The sequence below is a fragment of the Leucoraja erinacea genome, chromosome 22 (genome assembly GCF_028641065.1).
Source record: "Leucoraja erinacea ecotype New England chromosome 22, Leri_hhj_1, whole genome shotgun sequence".
Lineage (NCBI taxonomy): Eukaryota > Metazoa > Chordata > Chondrichthyes > Rajiformes > Rajidae > Leucoraja > Leucoraja erinaceus.
The window spans coordinates 21,051,320-21,064,090 of record NC_073398.1 but is presented as its reverse complement, the minus strand read 5'-3'; the positions used below and the strand labels follow the sequence as shown (position 1 = coordinate 21,064,090).

Sequence of the window (12,771 nt, the reverse complement as noted above, 5' to 3'; positions counted from 1 at the left end):
CTGCGTGATTAGCTGTGATCGTACAGAGTGATGGTGCTGGCTTGAAGGGCCGAATGGCCTACCCATAAGGCTATTTTCTATGTGCAGGCCAGAGACGGTACTGCTTTTGCTTTGAAACATTCTGATGTTGCATCAGGGAGCTGGAGTGCAGGAGGATGAGGGGTATAAAAGCATGAGAGGAATAGATCGGATAGATGCGCAGAATCTCGTGCTCAGAGTAGGTGAATCGAGGACTAGAGGACATGGGTTTAAGATGAAGGGAAAAATATTTAACAGGAATCTGGCAGGTAAGGTTTTCATACAAAGGGTGGTGGGTGTACGAACAACAACTGACAGAGGAGGTAGTTGAGGCTGGCACTACCCCAACGTTTAAGAAACCTTTAGACAGGTACATTGATAGGACCGGAATAGAGGGCCAAACATGGGCAGGTGGGACTAGTGTAGCTGGGACATGTTGGCCAGTGTTGGGCCGAAGGGCCTGTTTCCATGCTGTATCACTGATCTCAGAGCAAGTGATGGCAGGGGTGTGGGGTGTGGGAGTGACATGTGATGTCCACTACATGGAAGACATACAGTGGCTTGCAAAAGTATTCATACCCCTTGTACTTTTCCACATTTTGTCACGTTACAACCACAAAGGTAAATGTATTTTATTGGGATTTTATGTGATAGACCAACACAAAGTGGTGCATAATTGTGAAGTGGAAGGAAAATGATACATGGTTTTCAAATTTTTTTACAAATAAAAAACTGAAAAGTGTGGCGTGCAAAAGTATTCAGCCCCCCCTGAGTCAATACTTTGTAGAACCACCTTTCGCTACAATTACAGCTGCAAATCTTTTTGGGTATGTCTCTACCAGCTTTGCACATCTAGAGACTGATATTTTTGCCCATTCTTCTTTGCAAAATAACTCAAGCTCAGTCAGATTGGATGGAGAGCGTCTGTGAACAGCAATTTTCAAGTCTTGCCAGAGATTCTCAATTGGATTTAGGTCTGGACTTTGACTGGGCCATTCTAACACATGAATATGCTTTGATCTAAACCATTCCATTGTAGCTCTGGCTGTATGTTTAGGGTCATTGTCCTGCTGGAAGGTGAACCTCCGCCCCAGTCTCAAGTCTTTTGCAGACTCAACAGGTTTTCTTCCAAGATTGCCCTGTATTTGGCTCCATCCATCTTCCCATCAACTCTGACCAGCTTCCCTGTCCCTGCTGAAGAAAAGCATCCCCACAGCATGATGCTGCCACCACCATGTTTCAGTGGGGATGATGTGTTCAGGGTGATGTGCAGTGTTAGTTTTCTGCCACACATAGCATTTTGCATTTAGGCCAAAAATTTCAATTTTGGTCTCATCTGAGCAGAGCACCTTCCTCCACATGTTTGCTGTGTCCCCCACATGGCTTGTGGCAAACTGCAAATGGGACTTTGTATGGCTTTTTTTCAACAATGGCTTTCTTCTTGCCACTCTACCATAAAGGCCCGATTTGTGGAGTGCACGACTAATAGTTGTCCTGTGGACAGATTCTCCCACCTGAGCTGTGGATCTCTGCAGCTCCTCCAGAGTTACCATGGGCCTCTTGGCTGCTTCTCTGATCAATGCTCTCCTTGCCCGGCCTGTCAGTTTAGGTGGACGGCCATGTCTTGGTAGGTTTGTAGTTGTGCCATACTCTTTCCATTTTCGGATGATGGATTGAACAGTGCACCGTGAGATGTTCAAAGCTTGGGATATTTTTTTATAACCTAACCCTGCTTTAAACTTCTCCACAACTTTATCCCTGACCTGTCTGGTGTGTTCCTTGGGCTTCATGATGCTGTTTGTTCACTAATGTTCTCTAACAAACATCTGAGGCCTTCACAGAACAACTGTATTTATACTGAGATTAGATTACACACAAGTGGACTCTATTTACTAATTAGGTGACTTCTGAAGGCAATTGGTTGCACTGGATTTTATTTAGGGGTATCAGAGTAAAGGGGGCTGAATACTTTTGCACGCCAAACTTTTCAGTTTTTTATTTGTAAAAAAATTTGAAAACCATGTATCATTTTCCTTCCACTTCACAATTATGCGCCACTTTGTGTTGGTCTATCACATAAATCCCAATAAAATACATTTACGTTTGTGGTTGTAACATGACAAAATGTGGAAAAGTTCAAGGGGTATGAATACTTTTGCAAGCCACTGTATTTGCCTCTTTCAGGACCTCTTAAAAAGCTCCAGTCATTGTAGAATCTGCCAACATCAGTCTCAATAACTCAGCAGCTAATATTTATCAGAGTTTATAAAAATCAGAGTTATGATTCTTTTTGCTTCCAGCTGGCAATTAATTAAGAACAGGTGGCAGCTGGACTGATCAGCACAATGGTTAATAATGCCCTCACATGTAACATCATTGGGTGTGCACTTTGGGACACGCAGAGGTTGCTCCACAGACCTGAATCAGCAATCATTAGCTCACCAAGGCACTTCAAGGTCAAGTTTGTTCAAGTGAGAAGAGAAGCTGTCACGATGCTCTGAAAGCCACTGACATGAAGAAGAATAGGCAAATGAAGAAATAACTACTCCTGTGGGCACCTGCAGGGACGATTGATGAAGCAAAGAGCCATGGGCTGGATGAGATTCAAGAGTTGTTGGAGCTGGTCAGGGAAGTGAAGTTGAGGCTAAAGTGAAGGTGAGGCGAAAGATCTTCCAGAATGGCAGATCAGGCACTGGTGAGCTGCCAGCCATGATCCATTTAGGACACCAAGTACCAGAGTACGTTAGGCCTGACCCACTGAGTTACTCCAGTACTTTGTGTCCTGTTTTGTAGCCCAGCATCTACGGCTCCTTGTTTCTACATGCTCCTATTATGTTCTTTATCAAAAATGAGGATTGAAAATCTTTATTCTAATCCAATCTTTTTGGATCATTTGTCATTTTACAATTTTATGAATGATGTGTTAATTGTCGCAGACGGGCAGGATGCACAGGTGTGTTGACGTATATGTTTGTTTTAGATTTGTGTCATGGCAAATGTTACAATCAAAGCAAGGCAGCAAGATGTGGCAGGCAACATTTTAAATCACTTAAGAGATGGAAAGTCGAGGCATCTGCATGTTAAATGTCCACGGCAATAGAATCTGCAGGGCCAGATGCATTGTGCAAAATGTGGAAATTGCTTGATAAGTTTAAGAGAATGATAATCATCCTAATCATGCATGAACAATAAATGGAAAGGTTTTTTTTTTGGAAAGGGGATGTTCAAAATAAGGGCATTGGAAGATAAAATGTCAACAATTGTTCTTTCAAAGCATGAAAATATTATATCATAATTATTTATAGAAAGAATTCATCAGAACAAAGTCCAACTGGAAATAAATAAGGAATTCCAAAGAGATATAGTAAAACACAATGAGGGTGAGGTGGCTTTATCTCTGTTTTGTTTAGTTTATTTTAGTTTATCGTCACCTGTACCAAGGTGCAGTGAACAGCTACGGAGAGACAATGTAAAGATCTGTTCTGGAGATAGCTTTAATCACCAAGATTTTCACAATATAGGTCAATTTGGCAGGAATCATTCATTGCCACCTGTCCTGGGACTGCAGGTCAAAGGGACCAAGATTAGGAGGTCCATCAGTAAAGTTGGGTCTTTTATCTTGGTATCAGGAAAAAGCTAAAAACTACACGACAAAATATTACAACTGTCCCTCCCAGGAGATGGCCACAACTAAGTCCCTGTTTAAACTAAATGTACATATGTGAAGTACTGAATCGAGCCCGGCTATTCATAGTCAATGGGACAGATGATACTGTACTCAGTGGTGCCCTTGTAGAAGCAAGGAGGTAAGGTCATGTTTACAACTGAGCGCTTTAATTTCCCAGTAATTCAATGTGCCAGTGGTTGCCCATCCAGTAACAAGGTTGTACGAATTAGCATTTATAATAAAAATATAGTTTTGGCAATATCTACTTGTATTTACACAGCACCACAACTGCAAACATTTCCACTGAGATGTCCCAACCACCCAACTATCCCAACGTTTAAGAAGCAGTTAGACAGGTACATGGATAGATCAAGTTTGGAGGGATATGGACCAGGCACAGGCAGGTGGGACGAGTGTAGCTGGGACATGTTGGCCGGTGTGGGTAAGTTGGGCCGGAGGGCATGTTTTCACTCCGTATCACTGAATGACTCTTTGAACTGTCAGTACACAGGCTCCAACTGGCACAGCCCCTAAACTCAGATGTGTGTGTGGCAGGTCGGGGTAATGTAATTGAACGCAAGTGGAGAGAGAAACGGCAAAGATGTTTCAAGTTAAGCACTCTTCATCAAAGGTGGTCGAGTGGTGCAGCTTTTTTTTAATATAATTTTTTAAATTTCAAAATAGACTTTATTCAGGTAATAAATATATACAATACATGACGCGTGCAAAAAATTCATCCGACATTTTCGGAGGCTATACAAATTATACAGTCTACATACATTTCTCAAATTTCACAAATCTATCCCCCACACTTGCCACTCATGTGGCCCACTGGCATGGAATCCCTTCCCTTATTTTGAGGGGCGTCTCCACCACATCTTGCCCCCCATGTCCAGCAGCGGAAGGAATGGTACCGAGTGGTGCAGCATTTAGTGCTGCTGCCTCACAGCTCCAGTGACTCGTGGGCAATTCTGACAGGTGCTGTCTATGTTGCGTTTGCAGTCCTGCTTGTGATAGTGTGATTTTTCCCAGGATGGTCTAGTTACCTCCCACATCCCAAAGTGGGGTTATTGGCCACTCTAAATTGTCCGAGGATAGTTGGAAGGCAGGGGAAGTTGATGGAAATGTAAAAGAGAAAAAAAGTAAGTAAGTTTATTGGCCAAGTATTCACATACAAGGAATTTGCCTTGGTGCTCCACCCACAAGTAACTACATGACATACAGTGACAGTTACGAATGACTCCGAAAAAAGTGGGTAAATATAGACTGCTAAAGTTTTTTGTTTTTTTTAAATTTTATTTATTAGAAGTAATGTACATTACATTGATATAAGCCAAAAATACCACAATACATTTCCTGTACCACTTCTTGTTTTAAACTTTAAAAAGAAGGAAAGTAGAAAGAGTTTTATACGATAGTAAGTGCGTGAAAGAGTGATCAAGAGAGACCCGTAGAAACGTAAAACACGAAAAAGAGTTAAAAAGAAAACCAAAGAAAAAAATAGAGAACAGAATATAAAAGAAAGTAAAACACGATAAAAGGGATACCTACTTTGTATCTTTACACACCCCTCACCAGGTCCTGAAACCATTTATTTTAAAAGTTATGTTGCACCTTATACTTGTAATAAGTCGATAAATGGAGACCAAATCTTTTGGAAATGGTCTGACTTGCCTGCTAGGAGGAATCTCATGTCTTCCAGGTGGGCGGCGCGACTCACGTCGCAGCGGCCTCTGCAGTCCGTCTGTCTTTTTATTATTTTTTGTCTCGTTTGAATGTTTTTTTTTTTTTTTTAACTGAGTATGTGTGTGGGGGGCGGGGGGTGGGGAAACTTTTAAAATCTTTTCCCTGTAAGGAGAACCCGACCTTTTCTCTGTCGGGTCTCCGTTGTCGTTGGGGCCGAGCTCCGTGGAGCGGCCTCCAACCGGAACGACCTGGGGCTCCAGTCGCGGAGCTGCGGACCTACTTACCATCGTGGAGCTGGCCGAGTTCGGAGCGGGTGGAGCTGTGGTGGCGCGCGGCTGCGACCCGACCCCGGAGATTCGGAGGCTCCAACCGCAGGTCTGGTAGACAGTAACACCGGGAGCCCGCGGGTCCCTGCTGGGAGACCGCTTTTCGGGGCTTCCGCAACGGCGACTTCTCCTGCCCGAGTTGCGGGGTTGAAGAGTACCTGGAGCGGGGCCTTACATCATCGCCCGGCGCGGCTTTGAATGGCTGCGGGACTTGCTAGCGCCCGCCGGGGGCTCCAACACCAAGACCCGGAGCGCGGCATTGCATCGCCCGGCGCGGCTTTAATGACCGCGGGACACTTACCATCGTCCGCCGGGGGCTTTGACTCTGACATCGGGAGGAGAATGGGGAGTGCAGGGGAGAGATAAGTCTTTGCCTTCCATCACAGCGAGGAGATGATGCGCTGTGATGGATGTTTGTGTAAATTGTGTTGTGTCTTGGTTCTTTTCCTTGTGTGTATGACTGCAGAAACCAAATTTCGTTTGAACCTCAACGAGGTTCAAATGACAACAAATAAATTGTATTGTATTGTATTGTAACATTTCGGACATATTTGAAATTCTAGACTGATAAAGATGCAGTGTTATCCTGTGCAAACTCAGTGGGTCAATCTGCCCCCTTCTGTACCATCTAAATACGAGAAGAGAAGGATTATATAGGTGAGAAAACAAATATGTTTTAATTTGCAGAGGGATGGATAGATAATGAAAGCAGAGGGAATGAACAGGGAAAGATAGCAAGCGACTTCTCTCCAACATAATCGCATTCTTCCTGTACACCGTTAACCAGACCTGCAAAGAATATCCCAGGTACAGTCTCACCAACTGTCCAGCTGTAACATAATATTCCATCTTTTCTACACTATGCCCCGCTTCATTAATAGTTGGCAATTCCCTAGTCCCCTTGTCAACCTGACAATTACAAATCATGCTAACTATTTGGGTGCGTGCAGAAGATTGGATTGCTTATATATTGATTTTGCTTGGCTACAAGATGTTTCCGATTATTTTCAAATAGATTATGTCTCGCTATGGCCTTGTAAATGGCAGTAGGCCCAGTCATAAACGCGAAAGACTTACCGTGGTCATATGAAACCTGATAAGAGGCCAGGTGATGGTGCTGGGTCTGTTTGCTTTAGAACTAGCAGGTGTTTGCAACAGGTGATAACTAATTGTGTTGAAACACCAACCAAATTGAGACAACTGCAGTAGGCAGATTTTGACAATTAGTTAGTGGGAAATTATGCAACTGGATTTCATATTACAGTTTCCACGGGGTTTTATTCTCGGATGAATCCCAAAAGTCCTGTGATGTTGTGGGGAGTACTTGATGATTTACAAAAATACCATTTTACATTAATTTCAGAAGATGGATTTGTGGCCTTCTGTCTTCACGAAGTGTCAAAGGGCTCCAGAAAAAATCCAATCCGTGAAAAGAAATAACAGACCCCAAAAGTTAAACAATTGGCACCTCTTTAAAAATATTTTAATACTTTGGCACCCTCCACCCACCAAACCCGACCACAAGTTGGAGGTTGTTATTCTTTTTGCTGTGCACTTCCATGCCTTGATGCGTAGTTTTTTTTAATTGTCTGTACTTATCGCAGGGAACACCATGTTGAGATCGCCATGGCACTCAATTACAAGATTACAAGGTAGTAGCTGCTATCACCATTGCCAGGGGCTGCCTTCCATTATGTTTGAGCTCTTCTGTGGCAATAGTGTGCCACATCGCTGCAGTTCATCACTCAGTTTGCAAGATTTCCTAGTCTTCTTGGGATTTGTGCTCTTCAATTGAATATGCTTTTGGGGTGTTGGCTTTTGTTGGGTTACACTGAGACAACTCAAACTGACCCCTACACCATCCAAATTAAAATGGGTGCACGGGTCGGCTGCAAGCAAACATAATCGGTTGGGTTCAGAGGAGACTGAGCCACCAGATCCGCTGAGCCAGGAACAGAACGGAACACAACACTGCCTGAACAGAACATCATTTAATTAAAAAAGAGAAACGATATATTTTCGATTATCAGCATCTGTGATTTTTATAAAATTTTACAATAGATGGCATCATGTGTAGCATAGACATTGTGGACTGAAGGGCCAGTTCCAGTACTGTACAGTTCCATCAAGAGTCAAGTGTGGTGGGGAGGTCAGAATGTGATGGAGGTCTGTACATGATAGTGCAGGCAGGGTTCACCACTTTTTGTAATATCTTTTGTTCCTCGGCACTCGAGTTGCTGAACCAGGCTGTGATCAATCAGTCAACATGTTCTGTACTGTACACCTGTAGAAGCTCACGAAACAGTTAGTCAACATACCTAATCCCCTCGATCTTCAAGGAAGTAGAGACATTGATGGGCTTTCCTTATGATTGTATCAATGTGCTGGGTCCAGGACAGATCTACACAGGTATACATGCACAAGAATGGAAAATTGTTGATTCTCTCCACCACCAACCTGTCGATGAAGACAGGTTTGTAGATTTGTCTTCCTTTTCGAAAGTCAACAATCAGCTCTTTGGTTTTACTGCCATTGAGAGTGAGGCTGTTCTTCTGGCATCATTCAATCAGACAATCGATCTCCCTCCTGTACCCTGACTCATCATTACCCATTATCCACCCAACAACGGTGATGTCGTTGGTGAATGTAAAGATGTAATCGGAAATGTGTCCGGCTGCACAGTCGTGGGTATGGAGTGAATAGAGCAGGTGGCTGAACACAAAGTCTTGAGAAGCTCCTGTGTTGATGGTTATAGGGGAAGAAGTGTTGCTGCCAATTCGTAATGATTGTGTTCTGTTGATGAGAAAGTCAAGGAAACAGTTGCACTGAGACCCTGAGCTTGGTAACAAGTTTGGAGGGGATGATGGTGTTGAATGCTAAGTTGTAGTCAATGTACGGAGTTTGTACGTTGTCCCCGTGACCTGCGTGGGTTTTCTCCAAGGTCTTCGGTTTCGTCCCACACTCCAAAGACGTATAGGTATGTACGCTAATTGGCTTGGTAAATGTAAAAATTGTCCCTAGTGGTTGTAGGATAGTGTTAATATGTGGGTGTAGGATAGTGTTGATATGTGGGGATCGCTGGTCGGTGCAAACCCGGTGGGCCAAGGGGCCTATTTGATCTATCGTGGCACTAGGCAAATTGTAGTGGCTCTAGGTTCGTGCTAAGTTGATATGTGCCATAACCAGCCTCTCAATGTTGGTTAATTGGTCTTATGGTTTAGAGTGGAGATGGGTAGATGCTTGATTAGTTGGGGCATCACAGGTTACAGGGAGAAGTCAGGAGAAGTCAGGAGAATGGGGTTGAGAAGAAAAGATAGATCAGCCCTGAATGAATGGCAGGGCATACTCAATGGGGTGAATGACCTAATGTTTTATGGTGTTAGTTAGTTGGGTTGAAACCACAGGGATAGACAATAGTGGGATTAAGGTGCATGTGCATCAGAATAAATTGTAGCTTAATTTTAAGAAGTGTGACTATTAGGAAAGTTGAATAGAGCACCACTCTTGTGTGAAATTTCCCAAATGAAAAGATGGACTGAGATCATGCATATTAGTGAAGATTCTGCAATATTACTCAAGATGCTGCACGAAAAAAAACCCTCTAATACATTGTAATTTCCTAAGTGCATTTTGATTTGGGCATCAACGCTGATCTCATCGACAGTAAGGCTGCATTTAAAATGTGGGGTGATTCACTGCTGGAGTTAACATCAACCCCGGCGGTATGAATATTGATTTGGCTAACTTGAAGTAACCCTTGCATCCCCTCTCTCTCCGTTCCTTGCCCAACCTAGTCATTGTACTAGTTTCACTGTCGCCTGTTGATTTTCACTGTCTGTATAACTCGTTATCACCTGCCCACAGCCAACAACGGCTCCACCTTTCCTCGATCATCGTTGCGTTTTGCTTATCTTTTGTTCTGTGTGCCTAAATTTCTATGTCTCTCGTTTCCCTCTCACCTGACTCACAGTCCGGACCCGAAGCGTCTCCTATTCCTTTTTCTCCAGAGATGCTGCCTGACCCGCTGAGTTACTCCAGATTTTTGAGTCTCTCAAATGTGATACCTTTTTTTGTTGTTGCATCGGACTTGCAGTGATGGGTTATTTCCAATAGAGGGTATCCTGCGAGCTGGCTGCTGATGTTTACTGAAACCTATTAAAACACCTCCTCGCAGCAAATATTGATCAGACACGTGATTTTTAAAAAAAAGTTCAAAGATTTTTTTTTCTTTGAAGGAAGCGATTGAATGTTACAGTGCGAGGGAGGAGTTAGAAGCCAGACATCAATCTGAACAAAGGAGTGAGCGCCTGGGGGATCCCAGGTCGAGTTGCATTCATTCATAGTCAATGAAGGCAGCCCGTCCAGTCCATTCAGCGCTGCCTTGAAGTGGGTGACGAAGGCGATTCCAGCGGCTGCAGGAGACAGCGCTGGCGTTTCCGACTCTGGGGCCAACGGCGTGAAGTATTAAGAGTCGATAGATCGCCGCAATGACAACGAGGAGAGGATTCACGCAGCAGGAGATTAACAAAACAGTGTGGGATGTGTTGGAGATATACACCGAGCTGACTCCCGTGGGCTCGGGAGCCTATGGTACAGTTTGGTAAGTCAATTTCGTTTTGTCTTTCGTCTTTGGCAGGGCTGTTCCTCCTTCAAGTGGCCTGGAGCGAGTTTATAGCCGGGACGCGAAGTTTATGCTGGAAAGATTATGAGCAACCTGCGAGCGGCTCTTCCGGGGTCTCAGGAAACTTGCACACGTTTACCTCGGCCTTCTGCTCCTGTGCCCCGAGTGGTGCTGGTGCAGGAACAGCTTCACATCCACTCACTGCCCACCCCCTGATTCTGCCCTGCAGCTCAGCCCTTGACAAGCGCGCTGGTGCCAAGGTAGCGATCAAGAAGCTCTACCGACCCTTTCAGTCCGAGCTCTTTGCCAAGCGAGCTTACCGGGAACTCCGCCTGCTGAAACACATGAAACATGAGAATGTGAGTAAACTGTCTTCCACCAACCCCACCCATAATCATTGCATGAGAAAATTCCAAACTCTTTGAGGTTGCAGCGTGGATTTTCCAGCCCTGGGATCCAGCGCAACATTTCTCAATCAGGGAGTGCCACTGTTGTGTTTTCAATCGGAAACCAATGCCCCGGCGAATGCTGCTTTGTGCGGACTCAGTTTCCAGTCCACTTTCACTTTTGTGGCCGGTTGTTTCAGTTCTCACTGCCTGTTACGTAAAGACAGCGTTGGCTAGTTGGAGGAATGTTGGACAGGAGAGGAGAAAGGCAGGCGTCACTGGGTGACCATTGAGTTGGTCTCCACCCGAAACGTCACCCATTCTTCTCTCCAGAGATGTTGCCTGTCCCGCTGTGTGTTACTCCAGCATTTTGTGTCTATGGCCATCGATGATGTTCAGCCTATCTCTTCCCTCAGAATAAACCCACGACCTGTAGTGTATTCTGTTCAGTTTTGGTCACCGCGTTGTAGGAAAGATGTTGCCAAACTGGAAAGGGTTAAGAGAAGATTTAGGAGGATGTTGCCTGGCGGCCTGGGTTGTGGACAGAGGCTGAGCAGGCTATGACTCTATTCCTTGGAGCGTAGGAGAAAGGGGGGGTGATCTTATAGAGGTGTATAAGATCATGAGAGGAATAGATCGGGTAGACTCAATGAGCTTCTGGCCCAGGGTAGGTGAATCAAGAGCCAGATGACATTCAATTCAATTCACTTCAATTGGACATAGGCTTAATTAAGGGTGTAAAGATTGAATAGGAATCTGAGGGATAAATTTTTCACACAAACAGGGGTGTCTGGAACTAGCTGCCAGAGGAGGTAGTCGAGGCAGGGACAATCACATTGTTTAAGAAACATTTAGACAGGTACATGGATAGAACATGTTTAGAGGGATATGGGCCAAACGCAGGCAGGTGGTACTAGTGTAGATGGGCATGTTGGCTGGTGTGGGCAAGTTGGGCCAAAGGGCCTGTTTCCAGCTGTATCACTCTATGACTCTAACCTGTAGTCACACGGAACTGCAGATTCTGGTTCATACGCAAAGGGACAAAGTGTGCAAGAGTAACTCATTGCGTCAGGCAGCATCTCTGGAGAACATGGATAGGTGACGTTTCAGGTCGGGACCCTTCTTCAGGCTTCTTACAAGGGAGAGGGGAAGAAAGCTGGAAGACAAGAGAGGCAGGTGGACACAGGTGGACTGGTGGCCTGGCAGGTGGACACAGGCGAGGGAGGGGGATGATAGGCCGATGGTTGGAACAAAGGCAGAGATTAGAACAGGAGGTGTGAGACAAACAGATTGAGAGTTATGAATTGTGAAGCCAGAGGAGGGAATGTAGAGGGAGGGGATAAATAAGTGCCAGTCCAGGTGGGCACAGGGGCGGGGTTGGGAAGAAGGTCGGTGGGAGGGAAAGGGAGGGGGGAGGGGGTTTGTTAGAGGTTACCTAAAATTACCCTACAGCCTCCATTTATGGAGTAACTCCAGCCTTCTTCACATCATTGGTTTATCTTGAAATCCACCCCATGTGGTGGCTTCTGATGTGAATATCAGATAGAAAGTAGAGGATGCTAGAATCAGTAGCTCAGGCAACACCAATGGAAATAGAAACATATATAACACTTCAGGGCAAAGACCCTGCACAAGAACCCATTGTCTGACGTCTGGCCTAGCTTGACTCGTGTCTTAGCGCACTGAGATCTGTTTTACCTGGTTTACTGTGCACCTTTTAATTAGTATCTCTCCAGTCACTGTGCCTTTCTAGCAATAAACATTAATAGATCCACGCTGGTTCCACATCTCTCCCTCTGGGTAGCGGTCACTTAAACTGCATCATCTTCCTGGTAGGAACATGAATTTTCTTTCTGTTGGCACATCATGCATCTTAGTACAGTCTGCCTCATGTTTAAACATGATTTCCTTTCATTTATCACATTCAGCTGTGGTTTAACATTTTGTCCTATTTATTAACTGGATATATTGAACATTAGATCCTGAAATTTACATAACCAATTCAGCAACATTTATAGGGCAGTTAATGCCTTCTCTTCGTTGTTTAAATTTGTCCGCATTGTTAAA

The 12,771-nt window shown here is 44.5% G+C and overlaps 1 protein-coding gene across 1 annotated transcript in view; it reads left to right on the top strand.

Moving 5' to 3' along the window:
- Positions 1–9,699: 9,699 nt before the first annotated feature.
- Positions 9,700–12,771, top strand: part of mapk12a (mitogen-activated protein kinase 12a) — a 45,583-nt gene continuing 42,511 nt past the window's right edge. The window contains exons 1-2 of the mRNA XM_055653082.1: positions 9,700–10,297; positions 10,548–10,677. Of these exons, the coding sequence (XP_055509057.1) occupies positions 10,185–10,297; positions 10,548–10,677 (243 nt within the window). The 5' untranslated portion in view covers positions 9,700–10,184. The remainder of the gene's footprint in view (positions 10,298–10,547; positions 10,678–12,771) is intronic.